General features: G+C 47.9%; 5 protein-coding genes across 5 annotated transcripts; 1 reads left to right on the forward strand and 4 right to left on the reverse strand.

Moving 5' to 3' along the window:
* Window positions 1-5,111: 5,111 nt before the first annotated feature.
* On the reverse strand, window positions 5,112-8,216 carry FTJAE_11322 (uncharacterized protein; the record flags this gene model as incomplete). The annotated part of the gene is made up of 1 exon (XM_037344253.1): window positions 5,112-8,216. One exon carries the CDS (start codon window positions 8,214-8,216, stop codon window positions 5,112-5,114), a length of 3,105 nt encoding a protein of 1,034 aa, XP_037201625.1.
* Window positions 8,217-9,663: 1,447 nt separating this feature from the next.
* FTJAE_11323 (uncharacterized protein) lies at window positions 9,664-11,546 on the forward strand (the record flags this gene model as incomplete). The annotated part of the gene is made up of 3 exons (XM_037344254.1): window positions 9,664-10,446; window positions 10,528-10,774; window positions 10,825-11,546. The coding sequence occupies 3 exons, from the start codon at window positions 9,664-9,666 to the stop codon at window positions 11,544-11,546; spliced, it is 1,752 nt and encodes a 583-aa protein (XP_037201626.1).
* An 812-nt stretch (window positions 11,547-12,358) lies between these two features.
* FTJAE_11324 (uncharacterized protein) lies at window positions 12,359-12,736 on the reverse strand (the record flags this gene model as incomplete). Its single annotated transcript, XM_037344255.1, has 1 exon — window positions 12,359-12,736. One exon carries the CDS (start codon window positions 12,734-12,736, stop codon window positions 12,359-12,361), a length of 378 nt encoding a protein of 125 aa, XP_037201627.1.
* Window positions 12,737-13,291: 555 nt separating this feature from the next.
* On the reverse strand, window positions 13,292-14,638 carry FTJAE_11325 (uncharacterized protein; the record flags this gene model as incomplete). The annotated part of the gene is made up of 1 exon (XM_037344256.1): window positions 13,292-14,638. The coding sequence occupies one exon, from the start codon at window positions 14,636-14,638 to the stop codon at window positions 13,292-13,294; it is 1,347 nt and encodes a 448-aa protein (XP_037201628.1).
* A 2,911-nt stretch (window positions 14,639-17,549) lies between these two features.
* On the reverse strand, window positions 17,550-19,294 carry FTJAE_11326 (uncharacterized protein; the record flags this gene model as incomplete). The annotated part of the gene is made up of 7 exons (XM_037344257.1): window positions 17,550-17,584; window positions 17,634-17,916; window positions 17,961-17,989; window positions 18,226-18,236; window positions 18,415-18,583; window positions 18,632-18,965; window positions 19,022-19,294. The coding sequence occupies 7 exons, from the start codon at window positions 19,292-19,294 to the stop codon at window positions 17,550-17,552; spliced, it is 1,134 nt and encodes a 377-aa protein (XP_037201629.1).
* Between the last annotated feature and the right edge of the window lie 477 nt (window positions 19,295-19,771).

The following is a 19,771-nucleotide window of genomic DNA, read 5'->3' on the forward strand; positions in this document are numbered from 1 at the left end:
GTGGTGGCAGCGTGTTAACAACGATCCTCTCAAACCCATCCCTCGCGAAACTCCCCATAACAGCCCTAGTCCGCACCCAATCTCAAGCCTCAACTCTCTCCTCCCTAGCCGTTACACCTCTTCTCTTCTCAACCCTCGACGATACAGTGTTTCTCACTGAAGTAGCTTCGACACATGATATCGTCATCCACGCAGCAAACGGTTACCATGTCCCCTCCGCCCAAGCCTTCATCCGCGGTCTCGCACAGCGGAAGCGCCAAACAGGGCGTGACGTTCACTACATTCACAACTCGGGATCCTCGAATTTTGGCGACAGGCCCGTTTCCAAAGCTTACATTGAGACGAAGGTGTTCTCGGACAAAGACGATGTTTATTCTTATGAGAAGATGAGGGAAAGCATTGAGCCGTATCACCAACGAAGTGCTGATGTTGCCGTCTTTGAACTTGGTGAAGAGTTGGGTGTCAAGACATATATCATCTGCTCACCTCTGATCTATGGTAGAGGAACGGGCTTGTTTAACAAGTCATCGATCCAGATCCCGAAAATGGTTAGGGCTGCTATTGAAAGAGGCCGGGCGATGTATGCTGGTGACGGGCTGGGACTTTGGGATCACACGCATGTTGAAGACATTGCAGCGCTTTACACGCTCATATTAACGAAGATCGTTGAAGATGAAGATGTACCCTTTGGGAAAGAAGGTTTCTTCTTTGCAAATCATGGGCAGCAGTCTTGGCTTGACATAGCGAAGGAGATTGCAAGAGTTGGCCATCAACGGGGCAGACTCGCTGCTGAACCGGAGAGCGTTGGTTTGAAGGAGATTAGCAAAGCATGGTTCGACGGTGATGAGCATCTCACTGAGCTTGGACTGTGTTCAAGGTAAGTTGGATGTTGATCGTTCATGACTGTTGCTGATAGGTTCTAGATCTGAGACGAGAGGCGATCGGAGTCGTGAGTTGGGATGGGAGCCGGTGAAGGATGACTCGAAATGGATTGAGACTGTGACTGAGGAATTTGACGTTGCTCTTGGAGCTATGGCCTGAATTTGAAGAGCACTGGGAGATGTTATGAGGGTTTGAGATCGTCGTTACAGGCTATGTCAGCTGGACTTGGTATAGACCACTTAACTTCAACTCAGCATAGGTGAATTTGACTTATCATTGTAAAATTTCCGCATTTTCTCGCTGGATAAAATTAAACTTAACGATTCGCAGTGACACAAACCCTCAATTTGCGCATACTGAAAAACTTGTGTCGCATGCTAGCTCATTAAACTCGCACGATACGGGAGCATGCCTGGCTGCGAGAATTATATGATATTCCAATCAATAGAGACTTGCTTGCAGTCTTCACTTTCGGAAAGTGAATCGTAAAACCAATAGACCTAGTAGAATTGGAGGATAGGAGGATAGGAAATTGCAAACGCCAGAGTCGAATGGAGTTTAGACAGCAGTTTTTAAAAAACTTTACAAGGCCAAGTTGGCAAGAAAAGAATAACTTAAGAGCTATCGCACTTAGAATTGATCCATGAGGAGAAAAGAAGCCTTAATATAATAAAATCTTCCTGATCGTTTATAATTATAAGCTTCAAAACTGTCCGAAGAGACAGGACAGCATTTCCTGTATGATAGCTCATGCTTCTGCAAGTGTCTTCCAGGGTCGACTTCGACGATCAAGGCTAGAAAGGGTCCGGTAAGAAGAAGTATACAAGTGGTCAAGAGGTGAGTCTTACCTGGTACATGGTGACGAATGATGTTGAGACAGGGCGGCTTTCGCATTTCCCACTCAATCTCATTACGGTCGCTTTTCCAACGATCTCGTCCAGGTGAAAAATAAAGAGTGCTCCGATTTACCAGCGGACAGAGCCAGGGCTAAAGCGGCAACCCAGATACAAACCTTGAGAATTAAATATGCGCACTACAGCATACGGGTGAATAAGAGCAAGGGCCGTAGCGATAGCTCTGAACGCAACACCTTGAACAGTGGCCCAAAACGAAAGAGGCGGTGCCTAATGTCAGTCATAGAGCTAGGTTTCCCGGGTCGCTATCAGCTGGTGAGCGCTGGAACAGATATTGAGCTTCTACAGTGTTTGAGTCTGTCATCCTCGCCTGATATGGCCTTGATCACTCGATAGGTCGTTCCATTGATGTCGCGGACAATATGCTCACCAAGCTCGGACTCGCCGTCGTGAAGCTTTTTCGACGCCTACCTGGCTTAAGTAGTCAGTGAAGTCAATTATACATAAATTTCCGACAGGGATTGAACCTCTCACAGCCTGATTGGTAAAAACTAAAGAGGAACGGCCTGTCTCAACCTCGTATCTAAAGCCGATAGTAGGATTATTAAAGTGTCCAGTAGTGCGAGCTTAAATAATACGATTAAGCAGATTAATTAATTTTACTAGCTGTTAGTAGTGAAATAAAAGAATATGTCTAACAGGAAAGGCAAACACATGACAGAACGTAATGCATTAATTGAAGTCGCATTTCCGAAAGTCGGAAAACCTGGATGCTGAGCTCCTAGGCGATTGTGATTGTCTGAGAAAATGTCGCAGCAGTAATAATGTACTCAGGTGTTATTTACCAATTCTCTTGTTGGCGTCAATGGTAGAGTCCTATCCGCTAGTCAATGCACTGGAATGGGGAAAAAAAAAAAAAAAAAGCTATCGGTAGTTGCGGTTTATTTTCCCTCCAAAACTGTCGCGCGTCGACCGAGATCGTCAGTTCCTATTCTCGTATCCCTAAACTTTTCTTCCGACTATTTTTTATGATCTTAGGTACTCACAGTTGATGGAAAATATTTTCCAATCAGCATTGCCAATTGATTTTTCGTGTTTCCGATTAAATGCATTTACCCAACGCCCGCAATCGGACTCTTGCTCTTTGCGTTGCGCGTTAGGAAAGTTTTAGCAATTGAGATCTGAGCAAATGGGGGCATCGAGTCCCATGAGTCAAAATGGTGATGGAAGCGAAACCCTGATGTGCAGAGCTTCTGCTGAAGCTAGCCAAAGTGACGCCAGAAAATGGAGATCATTAGCGACAACTCAAAGCCTTGCCTATTGATTGACCCAGATGAGCGACGGCCCAGTAAGCAACCAGGCAAACATCGTCCTCCACACTGAAGCACTGCGATTTAAGGGCAGTCAACTGAGGGGGCATCGGACTACAACCTTGCAATATTATTCGAGAGCTGCAGAGCGGTCTCTTGACCATTTCACCAGAGGATGGAACATCAAGCAATTGATTGCATGAGGATAAAAATAAATAAATAATAGAAACCAGCACAGGTTCTGAGAGTTCACAGGACTCAATCAAATCGATGGCTGTTGGGCGCATGACGATCAGTCCTGGCTGGGACGGTTTGGCATGGAGGACCAGGATTATCAGGGAAGTGTTACGACGGAGAAGCGGGATGTCATTAGCCGGCATTTGCAAAGACCGACAAGATAATCCAAGCACTTGATAGGGCACAACTAAGTTATCTCCATCCGCCTTCTCTCACAGCCAGGGCGCAAAAGGGATCTACCTGGGCTTTCCTGGACTATGACCAGCTAACGCACCTTGAGTGCGTTGGCACAGAGTTTTTGGCCTGCTTTAACTAATTATGCTAATCAACATCGTTCACGCTGCTGTACAGGCACTTATCAGTTTCAGGCTTGCAAACGAGTGTCTCGGGGTAGGGAATAGCTTCAACTCAACAAGCATCTTGCCCTTGTCGAACAGACACTCCAGCTTGTAAGTGACAGACTAAACTCCGAAGTCAGATGGGTAGTCATGGCTCTGGTAGCCACAAGTGACAGTACCTCTGCCATGTGCCTTCTGCTATCACAGGATAAGCTTCCCAATACATAGTGCTTCAGAGACTGCCACTCTCTGAAAGCCCACGACAATAACCGGCAGACCTCATAAGTGAGGGCTAGTCAGGCTCCTGGGATACACCACCAGACGGCGCTAAAAAGACTTGTATTGTCACATGTCCTGAGGAAATTCTACTACAATTGGAAGCTCGACATTTCATGAGATATGGACATGCAGAAGGAAATTTTACGCTGATTGTCAAGTTTGTGTATCTCCATGTGTCCATGTTTTACCAGCCTGATGGTATGGATCTATCTAGTGACGATGTTGCGGGCTTAAGAAACAGCAAAAGTCTTGAAGACAATATAGAATCAAGTCAAAAACATAGCTGTGCCAGTAAATCAACGCCGCTTGTTCTTTATTTCTTTACATTTACTAGCTTTCTTGGAGCAGATGCTATAAGACCAGCTGTGCCCTCACAAGAAATTCGGGATTGTCAAAGATAGAGCGTAGAGTAGGCGCTTTGCTTCGAGCGTACGCCGGGCATGCCGCTGAGTTTACGCTGAACCAACCTTGAATTTATTCCCCTGAGCGTCCAGCTCTCCTTAATATGAAATAGGTTCTCAGACATGGGCTTGGTGCTAGGAGTTCTGAATTCTCGCAGCGTGGGGCTAACACCATGGTGCAGGGTACACAACTTTGACTCGGGCGACTTACCTTTCACTCCGCCAAACAAGTATAAATAGAGTTATTATGAGTCTTTATAAGTAAAAGATACTCTAAAAGTCATGTGAAAGCTTTTACAGAGCGAGATTACCCATAGTTGAGGTTTGAAAGCGATCTAGTGCTTGTACTGAAAGTTGCCTAACCTGGAGATCCAGTTGTTCCAAGCTCCCTTCAAAGTTCATCGCGACTCCATCAAAACCAGGCAGTCATGATACGGTGAATGCCTGTTTGAACATATTCATAATGCTATAAGCTATCGGCTACGTGTACGCGGCAGAATTTTGCATGGCTGATTGGTCTTGCGGGTTTATGAGAGCTTTAAACATCAGCGAAAGGTAAATCTACACATATGAACAACTTCAAAATCTAGAGGATCTAGAGCTACCTGAGTCAGTCACAATTTGAGCACTCTTCCCTAGCTGACGTTGACTCAATATTGGTCCCCGGCTTTAGAGTAGTGTCTTTCCAGTACAGGCAGATACGGAGCTAAAAGGAACTGTAGATTCTTGAATGACTAGATTGTGATTTCACGGTTCGCACTAACTAACTACACAAACAATTCTTCCAAGATATTCCCAGGGTAAAACCATCTAAAACAACTTCTCGAGGGCACTGAATAGCTCGGAAATACCATCATCCCCAACGTTGTCCTCCAACCATCCCTCTGCCTTCTCAACCAACATCTCCCAAGTATCCATCTCCTCCTGCAGCTTCTTCTTGAAGAACAAAACAGCACACGCTGTAGCCAGCACATCATCTTTTTCCGAATGCTCCTTGACTGAAGCCGGCAGTGTCAACTTGGAAACCTGGTCAGAGGTCACGCCAAGAACACGCTCCAGATCGGAGCTCCAGGACCAGCTACCTGCGAATGTTTGAAGAGTAGTCAAAGCTTGCAATGGCTCCATGTCGCTGATGGTCTTTGTCTTCGGAGCTGTAGCAAAGGTGGAGGCAGGCAAGGAAAAGAAAGCAGAGCCGGTAGCTGGCGCAGGAGCAGAAGGTCCGTCGTCGAAAAGTCCGAATCCCATGTCTTCACCAGACTCTTCCGCTTCCAGTTCTTCCTCAAGTGGCATAGCTGCAGCCTCTGCCATTTCTTCTTGATACTGAGAAAGAAGGTCTTCATCAACTGCAGCCGCGGGAGGCGCGAGTGCTGCGGCTTGAACAGTTGGTGCTGCAGGTGCGGCGGGAGGAGGTGGTGGAGGTATAGGAGCACTGCCAAACAAGCTTCCAGATGAGCCAAATGATCCTCCCGGCGCGCCTCCGAAAAGACTACCAGATGATGCACTAGACCCTGGGGCGAAACTGAGGGCTTGGGCGCTTGAGTTGCCGAACGGTCCTCCGCCAGTGTTGGAAGACCCGGAACTTCCGAAGAGGCCACCACCTCGACCCGCTGAAGAAAGGTCTCGGCTACGAGTTCCAGATGAACTCAAGAATGCTCCACTAGAGCCCCCAAAGGTTGAGGCACTCCTGGTATCCGGCTGGTTTGATTTGCGAGCACGGCTGAGAAACGAGAGAAAAGGTTTGCCGCTGCTTGGTGCTGGTGCTGGTGCACCGAAGCGAGCAGTCATCATTTGCGGCATGTTATGTTGTCTAGCCTCATCAGGTGCAGCCTGTTGGACTTCTCCTCGTTCAACTTCGTTTCCATTGTCCTCAACAGCGACGAATGAGCACCACTTGCCTCCAACCTGATACTTGACACCGAGACGCACGGCTTCACGCTCGACCATGTCAGAGAAGTGGCCATCGTACTTGTCCGTGAGGGGTTTGCCGTCGGAGTCCTTGGCATGCTTGAGCCATCCCCGGCCTTCTTCAAGCTCCTTGACTTCCTTCCGTGCTGCGAGTTGATGAATCACAGAATCTTTCTCGGCGACTACTGTGATTGGGATCTCGAGTTCGAGAGGGCCATGGCTTGAGGTGCCTCGTAGGATGACAGATTTGGGTTGCTGTGAAGGAGTGTCCTCGGAGAGAAGGACATACACGGTGGTACGGTTGAAGGGGAACAGAGGAGGAATAGTGCCGGGTGTCTGAAGATAGCGAGGGAGAGAAACATCAGGAAGATGGTCGAATTTGTTGTCAACGTCTGGGGCATCGGCCATCTCAGTATCGTCATCGTCATTTGCAGAGGTGTCGAACAATGAGATAGGCTTCTTTGGTGCCTCTACTTCCTTGGTCTTTTCTTCACCCTTGGAAGTATCAATCTTCAACGCGTCAACGACCTTCTCAATCAACTCAAAGTCATCTTCAGTCGAAGAATCTTCTTTGTCATACTTGATCTCTAGAGAATAATCGGAAACATGAGGAAACAAAGCTCCTCGAAGCATGCGAACCACCTTCTTGTCCATCTTCTCATCATCAGCAACCGTCTGAGCAAAGCCGTTACCAGCTCTGGCAATACCCTCAATCAGAGAGGTACTGGCACCTGCTCCAATACCAAGTGAAAAGACTCGCGCAGCACCCTTACTATCAGCCACTTCCTTGTTGATAAGCTGGAACAGACGATCTTGGTCCCAGATCTCGCCGTCTGTGAGCAGAAAGACCTCGAGGTTCATGTCCTTGTAGCGCTTCTGGAAAGTAGCCTCGAATGGCTGGTACATCTCAGTGCCGCCATAGTCGCTGTCAAAGGTCTCGACGTGCTGAACAGCCTTGTCGAGTGTCTCCTGGCTGTAGGACTGAGACCGATCCCAGAGGAAGCTGAAGTGAGAACCGAAACTGCAGATATTGAACTTGACGCCAACGGGAAGCGACTTGAGGAAGATCTGAAGAGCTGTTTTGAGGCCAGGGATCTGACCACCCATACTGCCACTTCTGTCGCAGATGAACACAATCTCGGGCTTTTCGGCAGGCAGTTTGAACTTGGGGACAAGCGTGGTCATGATGGCACGTTGGTTCGGGATGGTGGGGTGAGTCTCCAGGATAGCCGATGGTTCTCCCAGTTTTGTGGCGACTACTTGGACAACAAAGTCTTGTTCCAGATGAGTAGTGCCCTGTTGGAGGGTAGCAGAAGCTCTCTGGAGGGAGGGGTCCTCAGACTTCGTGGTAGAAGTAGTGCCGATCTCAACTGAAAGAGGGTGAGAAGGAGACTGAATGGATTTGATAGCTGAACCGTCAGGCATCTCTGCATCGATGGTGAAAGAGATTCCTCCTTTTTGTATGACATTAGACGAGGGGAGGGATTGAGAATCACCATATCGTGGAACAATCTGTGTTGGGATCGTAAAGCGAAGACCATCGACTTGAGCATCATGCTTGAGCTCTCCAAGGTACGTGATGTCAACCTGCACCTTCTCACCAGCGGGGACATTCCCAATAGTAGTAGTGAAAGTATCAGCTGCTTCAAGAGACTGCTTGAACAGACCAGCGGTTTGTCCTTTGGCTTTGGCTTCATTGTAGACTTGCTGCGCCTTCTGTCGTTCCTTGACTACGCCTTTGAGGACACGAGAGCCGACGGTACAGGTGAAGGCGACGACGGAGACACCGTCGTAAAGAGGAAAGACATAGCGCAGTTCATCAATGGCTTCACCGGTGGGATTGACAAAGGTTTGGGTGAGGTTGGTGCGGGATGTTGTGGCGAGGATAGTGGTGTGAGCCTTTATCTGGACCTGAGGGAGGTACTTGGGCGTGTCTTGGATGAAGATGTAGCAGCCGCATGGGGTCGTGGTGACACGTCTGCCGATTCGTGAACCGCCAAAGAGTGACATGTTGTTTCTTGTTCTCGATGATGATGAAGAAGCTGGGTAAACGCGCTGCTGACTGGTGCTGTCAAAGACTCAAGTTGACGGCGATATCAGGTGAGAAAGTGGAGTGTTGGAAATAAAGCAGACGTTGGAGTTGGAGAACTGCAGGTCGTAGCGATAGCACGGTGAGGGTTAAGCAAGCTTGAGGCGCAGCACTTTAGCCTGATCCTGAGATGATACGTGATGATGACTATGGGGAGAAGTGTTTTGGGGAGAGAGTTGAGAAGTGCTCAATGTTGCAGTGCATCTTATATGCAGTAGAGATACTGAAGTGAGTCAGCCCGAGTTGTTTGTGCCTCAATTGACGTCGATGGCTGCCTTGCCTGCCTGTGATTCTGCCTAGCAGCTTGATTGGCTGAAATCATTCGACACTACAATCTGATTGGACGAATAAGCCACAAATCTGTTGCCTGCTACGCCGAGCTTCCTCTTTCCCATGCGATTGTCAAGATTCTGTGCCTAAATGAGCCTAAAGGATGATTCTTTAACTATTATTATTAATGAGGGTATGCTTTATTTGCCAGATTGTGTCTGCTTTGCTTCTCAATTGGCTGCTCACGGATAATTTCTTAGCGGGAGGGAACCTGCGCTAAGATAGTGCCACCATTGCTGGGTAGCTCGGCCTGTATCGGGTTTGTCACCAAACCCGGGATTCCGCCTTGGCTGAAACCTTCAAGCGTTTCGTGTTGAAGAGATCGTGCGAATACAACTACCAGCTTCCGATTAAGGTGCACTCGATGACTTTATGACGAATTCATTTCTTGTTTTTCTAAACTTGGGGCATTTACGGACTAAGCACTTAACTAGCAACTCTACGCATCTCCTTGACTTTCCAACCAGACCAGCAAAACATCAAATCCCGTCCACTCTTACGGAAACTGTCCGAGGGAATAGGACCTATCATGACCGTCATCCCATCTATGGAACCTCTCTGAAGACTCAGGCAGCCAGGCAATACCGTTGCTGAGTGGTCAAGAACAGGAGGCGCACAAATGTTGTTTGGAGTTTGATAGCAATTCCGCCGAAGGTAAAAGCGAAACCTTATGTATGACATGTTCACCCGCTGCAGCCTAAAATGACGGAACTTTGATGTTGAGGCCTTCTTCTCTTATTGGTTGCTGCATGATTTCAAAGTTTGGTGTAAATTGAAAGTTGAAGTGGTGGCCATTCAGGATTGGTGGAGATGCAAGTAAGTGGAAAGAAGTGAACGGATCCAAGGCGACAGCGAATTAACCTCTACCTCAGTCGGTGACGGCTTCACATAATTCTTTCCGTGACGTGGCTCTGACCCCGCTGCCATAACTCTAAATTTTATCTATAAAATCCCCGCGTCTTCCCCCTCTTGGTTCACACGCTTTTCCTCTTACAAAAATCAAGAACTTGACTCAACCATTTCACCTTGGGCGCTACCATGTCGACCAAGCTCAGCTTCCTCCATTTCGCACTGGAGCTGCGTCTCCATATCTATCGTGACTACTTCCAACTCGACGGCGGATATGTTTACAATGCGAAATCCGACAAACTCAAGACGAGTGACGATCAGCCGATTGACTTGTCCCTCATGCTCACCTGCCGTACCATCGCCAACGAGACCATGCATATGCCCTTGTCCCTCAACGCGGTCACCTTCTCAACACTGTATCGCGAGGATTGGCGAAGTCTAGCCGGTTGCTTTAATGTTGTTGCTACGTACTACCGCCACTTGGAAGGAGACTTGGTCCTTCATTTAGCGGAGTTCATGACTCCCGAAATGTATGAGCAGTACGCTCTGAAATATCCCGATTTTGCGAACCAGCTTGAAGCGGTATCGAGAAATCATCGACTTGGCTGGCTGCGCGATAACAACAGACGCGCTAACGAAGCGATTGCTGCCGAGTCTGGATCTCCTCATGCGCAAACATGGGTCGAGACCGAGAGATTGTCCGGAAATCGCTGCTGTGGGTCTCTTGGACGCTTCGTCGATCATTACGTGAATTTGCATCTTGACCAGCGGCAACATCACTGGTCTGATGGCTTCTCAAGGGCTCATCGCGAACGAGACAGTTATAGCCATCCATCGAATACCTGGTATGGTAGTGACTCGGTGGTTCAGGATGCTCTGTCGTATTGCTTACGGCTCATCGCAGACAAGAAACCGGTCCAGTTCGCGGATCACCTGCGCGAGATCTTTCCTCACTGGACTGGGCCAGATATAGTTCAAGACTTTCTAAGTCTTCGGTTCGATAACTGGGCTATTCCATCCGAGAGCGACGTGAAGAATGCTATCAGACTCTAGGGTATTGATGGTATTTGGGAGTATCCGGATAAGTGGCATTACGAAGGCCCTCCCGCATCTCCAGACGAGCCATTTGAACACTCGAGCGACGAGGATGATGGCGGCAGTGGTAGCCACAATGACCAGGACGACGAAGACGAAGGTGGTTCTGATACTGATGTATACGTTCCCTCTGGTTTTCATTGTCGAGAGAAGATCCGATTTTCAGCCACCGCCAATGCCATCCGCTTCCTGAACCGCATTCCCGGTCAGCGCATTTGGTTGAAGCATCTCTATTGCACGAAGACTTTGATTCAGTAAACGATCCGCACACCCACGCCCGCGGCCTCGCTCCTTCCGTCCAAGAAAACCCCTCGCTACAAATTATCCGTCGCGTCAGCTTACTGGATTGCATCATCGGAATCTCGCTTATGCCATCCCTTCTGATGCGTATTTTACAACGTGGTGAGAGAATAAACCTGGAACCCCAGTGGATCAGATGCTCCCTCTCGCGCAACATTGGCTACTGGATTAGGGATGCGCTCGTCGTGAAGGATGTAGGGATCCCGGCCAAATCCTTCACGCTTCTCCTCCAGGCAGGGTCACATCAGGACTACTGTACAGAACTCCTACAGCGAATAGTCCATCGAGATGTCGCATGGTATCGGCTATACAACCTGAGGCTTGAGGGCGGCACGTTCCATCATGACGACTTTAGCAGCTACGCAATTCCCAGAAGGATGATGCGTGACGAAGACGTGGAAGCCATTGACAAGCTGTTGAACCAGACTTCTGAAGTCTTGTCTACCGACTTCAATACCGGCAATTCGTTAGATGCGCAGGCGTTAGCCAGCCAGACCAAGGACCTCGACGGCTTCGATTGGTACAGGAAATGGCAACTATTGGATGGCTCCCTCTGGCAAGAAATTCCCCCAGTGCTGAAATATGACAGGCTGGCTGACATTATCGAGCTTCGGACTGATAATGGCCAACTCGTAGCCAATCCGCAATCGACTCAGCGGCTCAATCGAGACTTTTGAAGGAGGATAATAGGTAGGTTTCTTGTAGTAACTATTGTCTGTTGCCCCGCCAGGCTTTCTGAGGTCTAGTACATCACAGGTAGGTTGTAGACAACTGAATGCGACATGTATGCACCCGAACTGGTCCCTGTCAGCGCTTTGATCCCGCGATAAACCTCGTCTTCATGTGTCTCGTGCCTAAGACTGTACTTTGGCCATATTTTATTGAGATATACACGCTCATGGTTCCCGGCTGGTGATAAATGAACGAGCTTGCTTTCAGTGTACAGAGGAGGGTCCTCTGGCTTAGCATGCACGAACAGTACGCAGACGCCTGAAGAACCGTGAGATTTAGTGGCCCTCTGGATATGGAAAGTAGTCGCAACAAATGTAGGTAATTGTAGATAGACTTATTAATAGGGTAAGAGTTACAACATTGGTCGCACGCCGTGTAGGCTCCGACACTTGCAGCAGTTCAAGTTCTTTCTTGGACATCGCAAGTGAACGGTCCATGGACTTCTGCACAGAGACCGCAACATGGCGCGTTAGCGCTGTAATCGTTGGCAGGTTGGGTTTACAGCATCTGTTGTAAACGGGCGGGGTCCCCCGTAGCCTGTAGCCTGGGCCTTGAATCATTTCTGTCAGCGTCGGGTGCGTTGAGAATGATTGACCACCTAGGGGTAAAGTCACTTACTTGACCTCATAATTACGACCGGATACCGTGGCGCCTGTCAGTATAAGTCGCTTCGCTGTGTTCAAATGCCCGGTTCGTAGGATGGATGAGCCGCTGGTGCGAAGCCTTGCGCGTGACACTAATGTGAGGCTCACGGAGCTCACCTTGGAGAAGCTTGTGGAGCAGCCAGGCCATTCTGAAGCTGGAAAAATATTTTTTCCAGGTTCGCAGGCTGTTTCTGAATGTCGTTGCTGGCGTCCCAGTCTGAAAGCCATACCTTATGATCATGAAGTTGGACTGTTCTTTTTGACCATGCTTCTTGCAACTTGGCGGCAACGACTTTGGCCCAGGGTCCGCGTTGGGCTTGGGCCATCTGCGTGAGCTCAATCACGGCATGCGTCTTGAGCTTTTGGCGGGAATCCAATTCATTGTGAATTTGGACCATCGCGTAGCCAGCTTCGGGGTTAATGTTGCCATCGAACTGGCCAAACAATCGGGCTTCGAGTCGACATTGCCCATGCCATCGCTCGTCACTCATCTGTGTGCTGAGGTCTCTGAGACAAGAACGAAGTGTGCATGGGCATGTTGTATTTTGTCCCGGTTTAAGATTCAGATCACATAACCTTCCTTCGGATGCTGGCCAGTGGATCAATCAGGACACGAACACACCCGACAGGAGGAACAAGTGCAATAGAAGTTATAAATGGGGTTTGTTTGTAATAACTCTTCGCTCGATCACACCGAAAGAAGCTTTACCTCCGCCTATATCCACTACATATTATTCAACAATCTGTGTCAAAGGGGTATCCCCACCTCCCTGCTACAATGAGATCACCTGTAGAAGCACTTGTCAGCTAGCCCTTGACGAAAGACGCCTTGGTAAGAGTTGAGAAGCCTGCACCTATGCAGGCCAAATCTCCCCGCCATGACTAACAAGCTCTGAACCAAACTCCTCCAACGACTTCAATGTACTGAGCCGCCTTTACAAGAAGCATTCATGAAGCCCTCCTTCGAGCCGCTCGTTGCAGCACTCCATATTTCTTTGCGCTGTTTGACTGCAAAGCGATTGTTGGGATGGCGGCTCAAGCCTACGCTAATGCGGGAATTGTTCTGTAAAGTAGACATTCTTCCGGCCCTTCAACTCATACCCGCCGTCTACCTTGGTCCACTGAACCCTACTTGTATCGACTTTGTCTCCATTGGCGTTTAGATAGTAGAGCCTTCTAGTGACCAGATGCTTTTCGATTCGGACCTTCTTGCGCTTTTGGTGCCTGTGAGAAGACCCGACCTCAGTCTTTTGGTCGCCATCGTCCGGGCCGTGATCGGCCTGTCGAGAGGATCCTTCAACAGAAGCCTCCATATCATCCAGCTGGTATGCTTGAGAAGGGCCGACACCGGATGTGCCACCAGCGCGGGTTGGTTGAGGCATATCGTGGACGCCCTGGCCCCCCTCCCAGCTCATGTCATTAGGCTCTAGCAAGAGATGATCACCCTGAGACAGCTCTGCCTTGGTAGCACCTGAAGTGCTATGAACATATCCCTTGCCATTGTATCGCCAGCTATCCAACGGGGGGTATGAGTAATCGATCGCTCTGTCGCCGCTCGTAGCCATCATAATCAAGGACCAAAGACCTAGCTTAATGGTAAGAACCTCTTTTCCATGCGCATTCCAGGGAATGACGGCGTATTCCGGGTCATGGTAGCTCCATTCCAACGGGCTATCATCACTGTAGAATGAACTTGAGCCGCCGCCTGACCCCATCGTGGCATCTGAACTGTGTCTCTGATGGCCAACGAAAACAGCGGCCTCCCTTCGCGGACGTGTTTGGGCTAGGCCAGCGCCAATAAGCTCGCGTGTGATCCTGAGAACAACAAGATTGGCATCAGTGATGATGAAGGCGTATCTAGTACGGTATCTAGCCATATATGTCAGCTCTTGGGCCAGGACCTTTTGCCACTCGTTGAAGCTGCCCATGTCCTCAGACATCCAAGGCGACCACTTGGCGTCGAGCTTAGTGTCTCCCGGGAGAATGTTGGCGAACTGTCCGTGTTCAGTTATATATTCAGTCGAGATCGCTGACCAGTCAGGCCTGTCCTCAAATCCACATCGGCTTCCACGCCCGAGATGTGGATGACCCTGCTGATGCTCCAGTGCGTAATTGACGCATGGGCTCATGAATCGCCTTAGGAGGTCTTCCAAGGTCTCTTCATTATTGACGATCACATCTAGCTCCAAAGCCCGTGGTTCCAAGGAGCCACGATACTCCGAAGCAAGCCTCCGCCGGAAGATTCGGGTCAGAGTGTCGTAGTTGAATTCGTCCCACGTCCTCCAGCCACCCGGCTCTATATATGTTTCAGTGGTGGTATTGGAACCCCCTACAACGGCCTGGGAGTTGACCGCAACATTTCGCTTCGTAAGAGCTTCGAGAAGCGTTAGCATATTTCTTGTATCTATGAGATTACAGAGAATAGCTGGAATAGCCGCACCTATTCTTCTTTGACTTGCCTTATAAAGAAAGGATAATAGATTCAGATAAACCTAGGCTAGGCTCGAGTGTCAAGAGTGTTTGGATGATTTGGATTGGAATGACTCCAGAAGTTGGAAGTGGATAGGATGCTTTTTATATTCACTCATAGACCAAAGGCTTCGATCGATTTCTGACGAGTGACCTCGTCACTTGCCCTTGGGCCATCAGCTTTGAGATCAATCATTTAAGGCTACAACCAACCGTTTCAACCGACGGTTCCGTCTTCTTTCACCCAGTACTATCCGGGTCGTTCTGTGACCATCTATGATTTTGCCACCTAAATCTGGTTGTTGACTACGCAACGAGAAGGAAACACGTCAACGCAAGCAAGTCGTTATTCTCTCATTGTTGACGTGGTGCACCGTGATGCGCAAAGTAATGAACAAAATCACATTGTATACTTCGATGACTGGCTCGAGGATAGCTCATTACCATCAAACGTGGCCAGCTTAGATATACAAGTAGGCAGCCATTCCTAAACATGTCTCTGTGTAGTAATGATGGACAAATCAAAATTGATACGGATCTTGTATGGCGTACAATCCTTCAGCGAGTAAGGTATAATTATCAAGGGTCTACCAAGGCCTGATCCTCCTCCTCTCTGAAGCCAATAAAGGTCAAGGAAATAATCTGCTACAGATGACTACGAGAAGTTTTCGAATCCAGATACTGTGACCAAAGGCGCAATCCCGCGATCCAGTACTCAACACCTCCCGGCTTTGCACCAGCATCGAGCAATGCCACCTGATCCATGGAATCAGTCATCAGCTTTGTTTGGCCTCGACTGCGGAGGATATCGCAAATAGATAAGAGGATCGTTCGAGTTGCACGTCCACCGGTCATATGAAACTTTGCAATATCTTTCATTGCTTCATTCCAATAAACAAATGCGTCGTCGTTGTTGGACTGAACGTGATGTATCTTTGCCATTGTGATATGTAATCGCAACCTTTCGAGTTTCAACAAGTCGGGACGAGACTCAACTTCCAAGCAGATGCTTTCAGCTTCTGTATAGCGTGCTTGGGCAAATAGGGCTTCGGCAAGCGACACTTGTAATAGAGATTTGCCTGTGGAGATACTACTTTGGTCTCGCTGGGTGATCTCTGTGCGAAGGTGCTATTTACTAGACGTAGACTTATTGAGCTCTTGCAGCGTATCTGTAAGATCGTAAGTAAGATTATAAAAGTCTTTATAAAAGTTGAGATTATTTTCCTTGGCTGCTGTTGTCTGGGCCTTCTCGAGATACGTTAGCGATTCCCTGAATATACCTTAGTACAGTAGAATTCTTCTAGGTATGATGTTCTTCCGAAACTTAACACAACGCGTTTAAGTGATAATAGGATCTTGTAGAGGGGGCTCTAATCTTCTAGTAATCTCTTGGCAGTAGATAGGTCTTTAGTCTAGATGCAGTTTAAAGAACGCTGAATAGATGCTTAGCTGGCAGCGGAATTTATCCTGTTATTTACAGGCATTGACGTTGTGTCCCCGCTGATATCGTCTAGGTAGTCACCAGTCGGGTCTATAGTTCTAGAAATCCGTTTTAGAAGATATCGTGATAGGGCGATTAAAGAGTTAATGTACTGATCCTCTAGGCCGATTGTAGCCTGTTCTGCTTGGTCTACGATAAAGAATTTCCACGCTATGCTGGGAAATCGAGATGCTTCTAAGAGCGTGAGGACAAGATCGGCTCTGATGCCTGCCGGCAGGTATATAGAGTGTTCATGAAATGACTGTAGAGCGTATCTGAGATGCGGTAGGAATAGATTTGTGGTGGGAGTGCTGCGACTACTGTTAGTCTGTAGAGGTAGGTCTGTTGCTGGCTAAACTTATGCAGGCTCGAGATATTCCTAGGGGATTGCTCGATATATAACGATTAAGGCTTGAGACCTAAAGAATAAGAGGTTCTCCGGTAATAACCTCTCGAGGATATGGCTTGCAACGGTTTCGTCTAAGTTGTAGGTCTTATTAATGTTCTTTGAAATAGCTGACGATAGTTCGAGCTTATGAAAGGCATCGCTTAACCTTGAGCTGCGGGAGAGCAAGCTATATAACTCTGGGGCAAGACTAGCAGTAACAGCATCTGCCTTGTCTATCTCGCCACGTATATTCCAGTATCTCTGAGGTGTAGCTCTATGGGAGAGAAGTTCTAATGGGACTTTCTCAGAGACCGCAAGAATAGATAAGAATTCCAATAAGATGCTGGCATCTTCCGAATAGCCGCTGCTTGATCTAGGCAAAGACTTAGATACAGCTGCTATGGAGGAGCCCTTCTACGGGGGCCCTGCTTGTGCAGCGGTATGTAAAGATCTATAGGTGGATGAGATGCTAGGCCTGGCGCTGCTTTGGCTAGATTGAGGCATGTTTGTTATAGCAGGCAAAGAGCTCGATTGTAAGGTGAGGCTAGGTGTCTTGTCTTGAAAAGAGTGATTTACTAGGAAATAGTTAGCACTATGAGGGCATGGAGATAGTGGCTGTATATGATAGTTGGTTTACAGCGTTATTGACGAGAGGCGTAAAATGATCAGTCTTTTCGACCATGTCTGTGTTTACTGCCAGATGTGTGAGTGCAGATTGATGATTTTCGGTTGATGCTCTCTCCCAGCTGAAAGATGATGAATAAGGAAGCCTACTATAACGTTGGCCGAACTCACGTGCTTGGGGACCCCAGAAGGCAGAGGATCCCAGTAAGCTGCTGCGGGGTTCGATTGAGCATAGACGAAAATGTCTCCAGAACCGTCGCCCACTTCGCCTCAATGCGCAGGTAATGGTAGACTTTCGCCCCGGCATCGATGACAAGGAGCAGCGCATTTTCGATTTCCTCCACTATCGGATCCACAGACCTGTGTTTCTGATGTAATCTTGCGAACACGTAGCAGCAGATCCGTCGATATAGCTCCTGGATCTCACTTTTTTCGTCGCTCTGTCTAATAGCGAGAAAGACCTTGACGGAAACGCTGTCAGAGCCGGGTCTTTCCTGTGTGTTAAGCCTGTTGTATCCTTCTTCTCCAAAGAGCTTTTTAGCGTTGCAAGGCGAGTAGCTTTGTACGAGGGCGGCGGCAATAGAGGATAATAAGGATATGCCTTGGGCCTGCTGATCCTGACCTCGCTTTCGCTTAGGATGCGAAGATTTCTTGCTTCTTGCCCGAAACAGGTAGGGTGCCTCCGTCGAGTTTCGCCTGAGGATTTCTGTCTGCGACCAATTAGTTTAGCTGATAATCAAGTGGGTTGCCTTACCTCCGTCGCAGTAATGTCTTGATACTGCCCTGTTTGAAGTTTGTGGCAAAAGCTCGCATAAATTGAGCTTAGTGTATTGCAACGAGCCCTAATAGTGTTGTCTTTTGCAGGGCTGGACTACTCCGGTATATCTCTAAAGGGTAATAAAAATATTAGAATTGTCGCTATAGAGTAATAATAAAGGTATTATAATAGAAATCTCTTATAGAGTCCTCCTACCTATATTTTGTTAAGTATTTAGGGTCTGGTTATTTTATAACTTTACTAGTAATAATACTATTACAGATATAAATCTTAAGCATTAATTGATATAATTACTTTAAAAAGTAATGTTAGGGCACTATATCTTAAGAAATGTCTAAATATAATTAAGTTAGTCTAGTTTTAATTCAAGTAGAATATCTACGGCCTCAGCAACTTATTCGCCGGCCATGGTCCATAGCGTTTCGCATACCATCCGTATCCACCAGCATGAACAATATCCGACAAATCCACAAGGACTCCGCTCTTCCAATTCCTTGCAGCAGGAGAGGAGCTATGGCTAAATCCAGCAAGCCAAAAGAATTTATCTGCTTCTTCTACAACATCCGGGTGATTTTCCCCTTCTTCAACATATTCGTACACTATTGCAATATATTCCTTCTGTGTGGATATCGAGCGGCAAAACTTACCAACCCGAAGGACCGGTGGCCTTAGTTCCTTGGGCAACTCTAGTAATACATGGCCACTGAACGTTGTCCACCCATAACACTTCCTGATGCGTGGAATCGTTACTATTTCCTCGACATGTGCTCCTAGAGCTAATGTATTCATTTGTCGGCCTTCGTTGGAGAATCCATCAAGGTTGGCTAAAGCTTCATCTTTAGTTCTTGGGCTGGCATTCACCATAATTGGAGTGGTCGCCTGTTGAATTGCTGTCTCGAGCATCTGAAGAAGGGCAGCATTCTGGCATTCCCTCTGGGCGGCAAAGTAGTGATGAAAGTCCGGCCGGTCGGCATCCCAGAACTGCAGAAGAAAGTAAGGAAAGGCTAGCCGTACTTAAACATAGGTATGCTTAACACCTTGAGGGCATATGGGCCATCCGCCCCGAACCACACTTTCCAGATATATCCGTCGAGTCCACCACCAACACGTGAGGAGCGGCTCCAATCAATATTGGCCGTGTTAAAAAGGCATCGCCGGAGGTGCGGCCTCTTGAAGTCTGCAGCAGAGCAACTTGGGGGACTAGACATTAACATGTCGTCGCGAAATGCGATTGTTGCTGCCCATGTTTGAACCTTTTCAAGGACTCTGATTTCCTGCGCGCGATGGTGTCTTGATATGTATTCTTCCATGGCTGCTGTTGTATGTGTCTGTATCCGTGTGTGTGCGCGCAAGAGGCAAGATTGAGTCGCTTGTATTTAACAAGTAATAAACAGTCTTGCGAATAAAAAAGGTAGATATGGGCAGTGGGCCTGAGGCATCAAATCTGTTGCTAGCATGCTTTGGGCATAAGCTGATTATGCCCCTACGCCCAGTCTCTAGCCAATTATGACTATTAAATCTAACACACGGTACTCAAGGTGGTGAGAGGCCTTTACAGTCTACGTCGTGATTACAAAAAAACGCAGAACAGGGCCGATTTTATATATAACACAGTCATTCAGGCCGCCTAAACTGAAGTCATTACATCTAGCTAGAAGCCAATTTCAGACAACTAGAAATACGTAGTTAGAAAGGCGAGGATGGCACTCTTGACTAAGTTGGGCACGGTTACTTGCACTGGGGGTAGTGGCGATGGCCATTCCACAGCCTCATGCACCCAAGAAACA

This window comes from Fusarium tjaetaba (assembly GCF_013396195.1).
Source record: "Fusarium tjaetaba strain NRRL 66243 chromosome Unknown NRRL66243_c0000279, whole genome shotgun sequence".
Lineage (NCBI taxonomy): Eukaryota > Fungi > Ascomycota > Sordariomycetes > Hypocreales > Nectriaceae > Fusarium > Fusarium tjaetaba.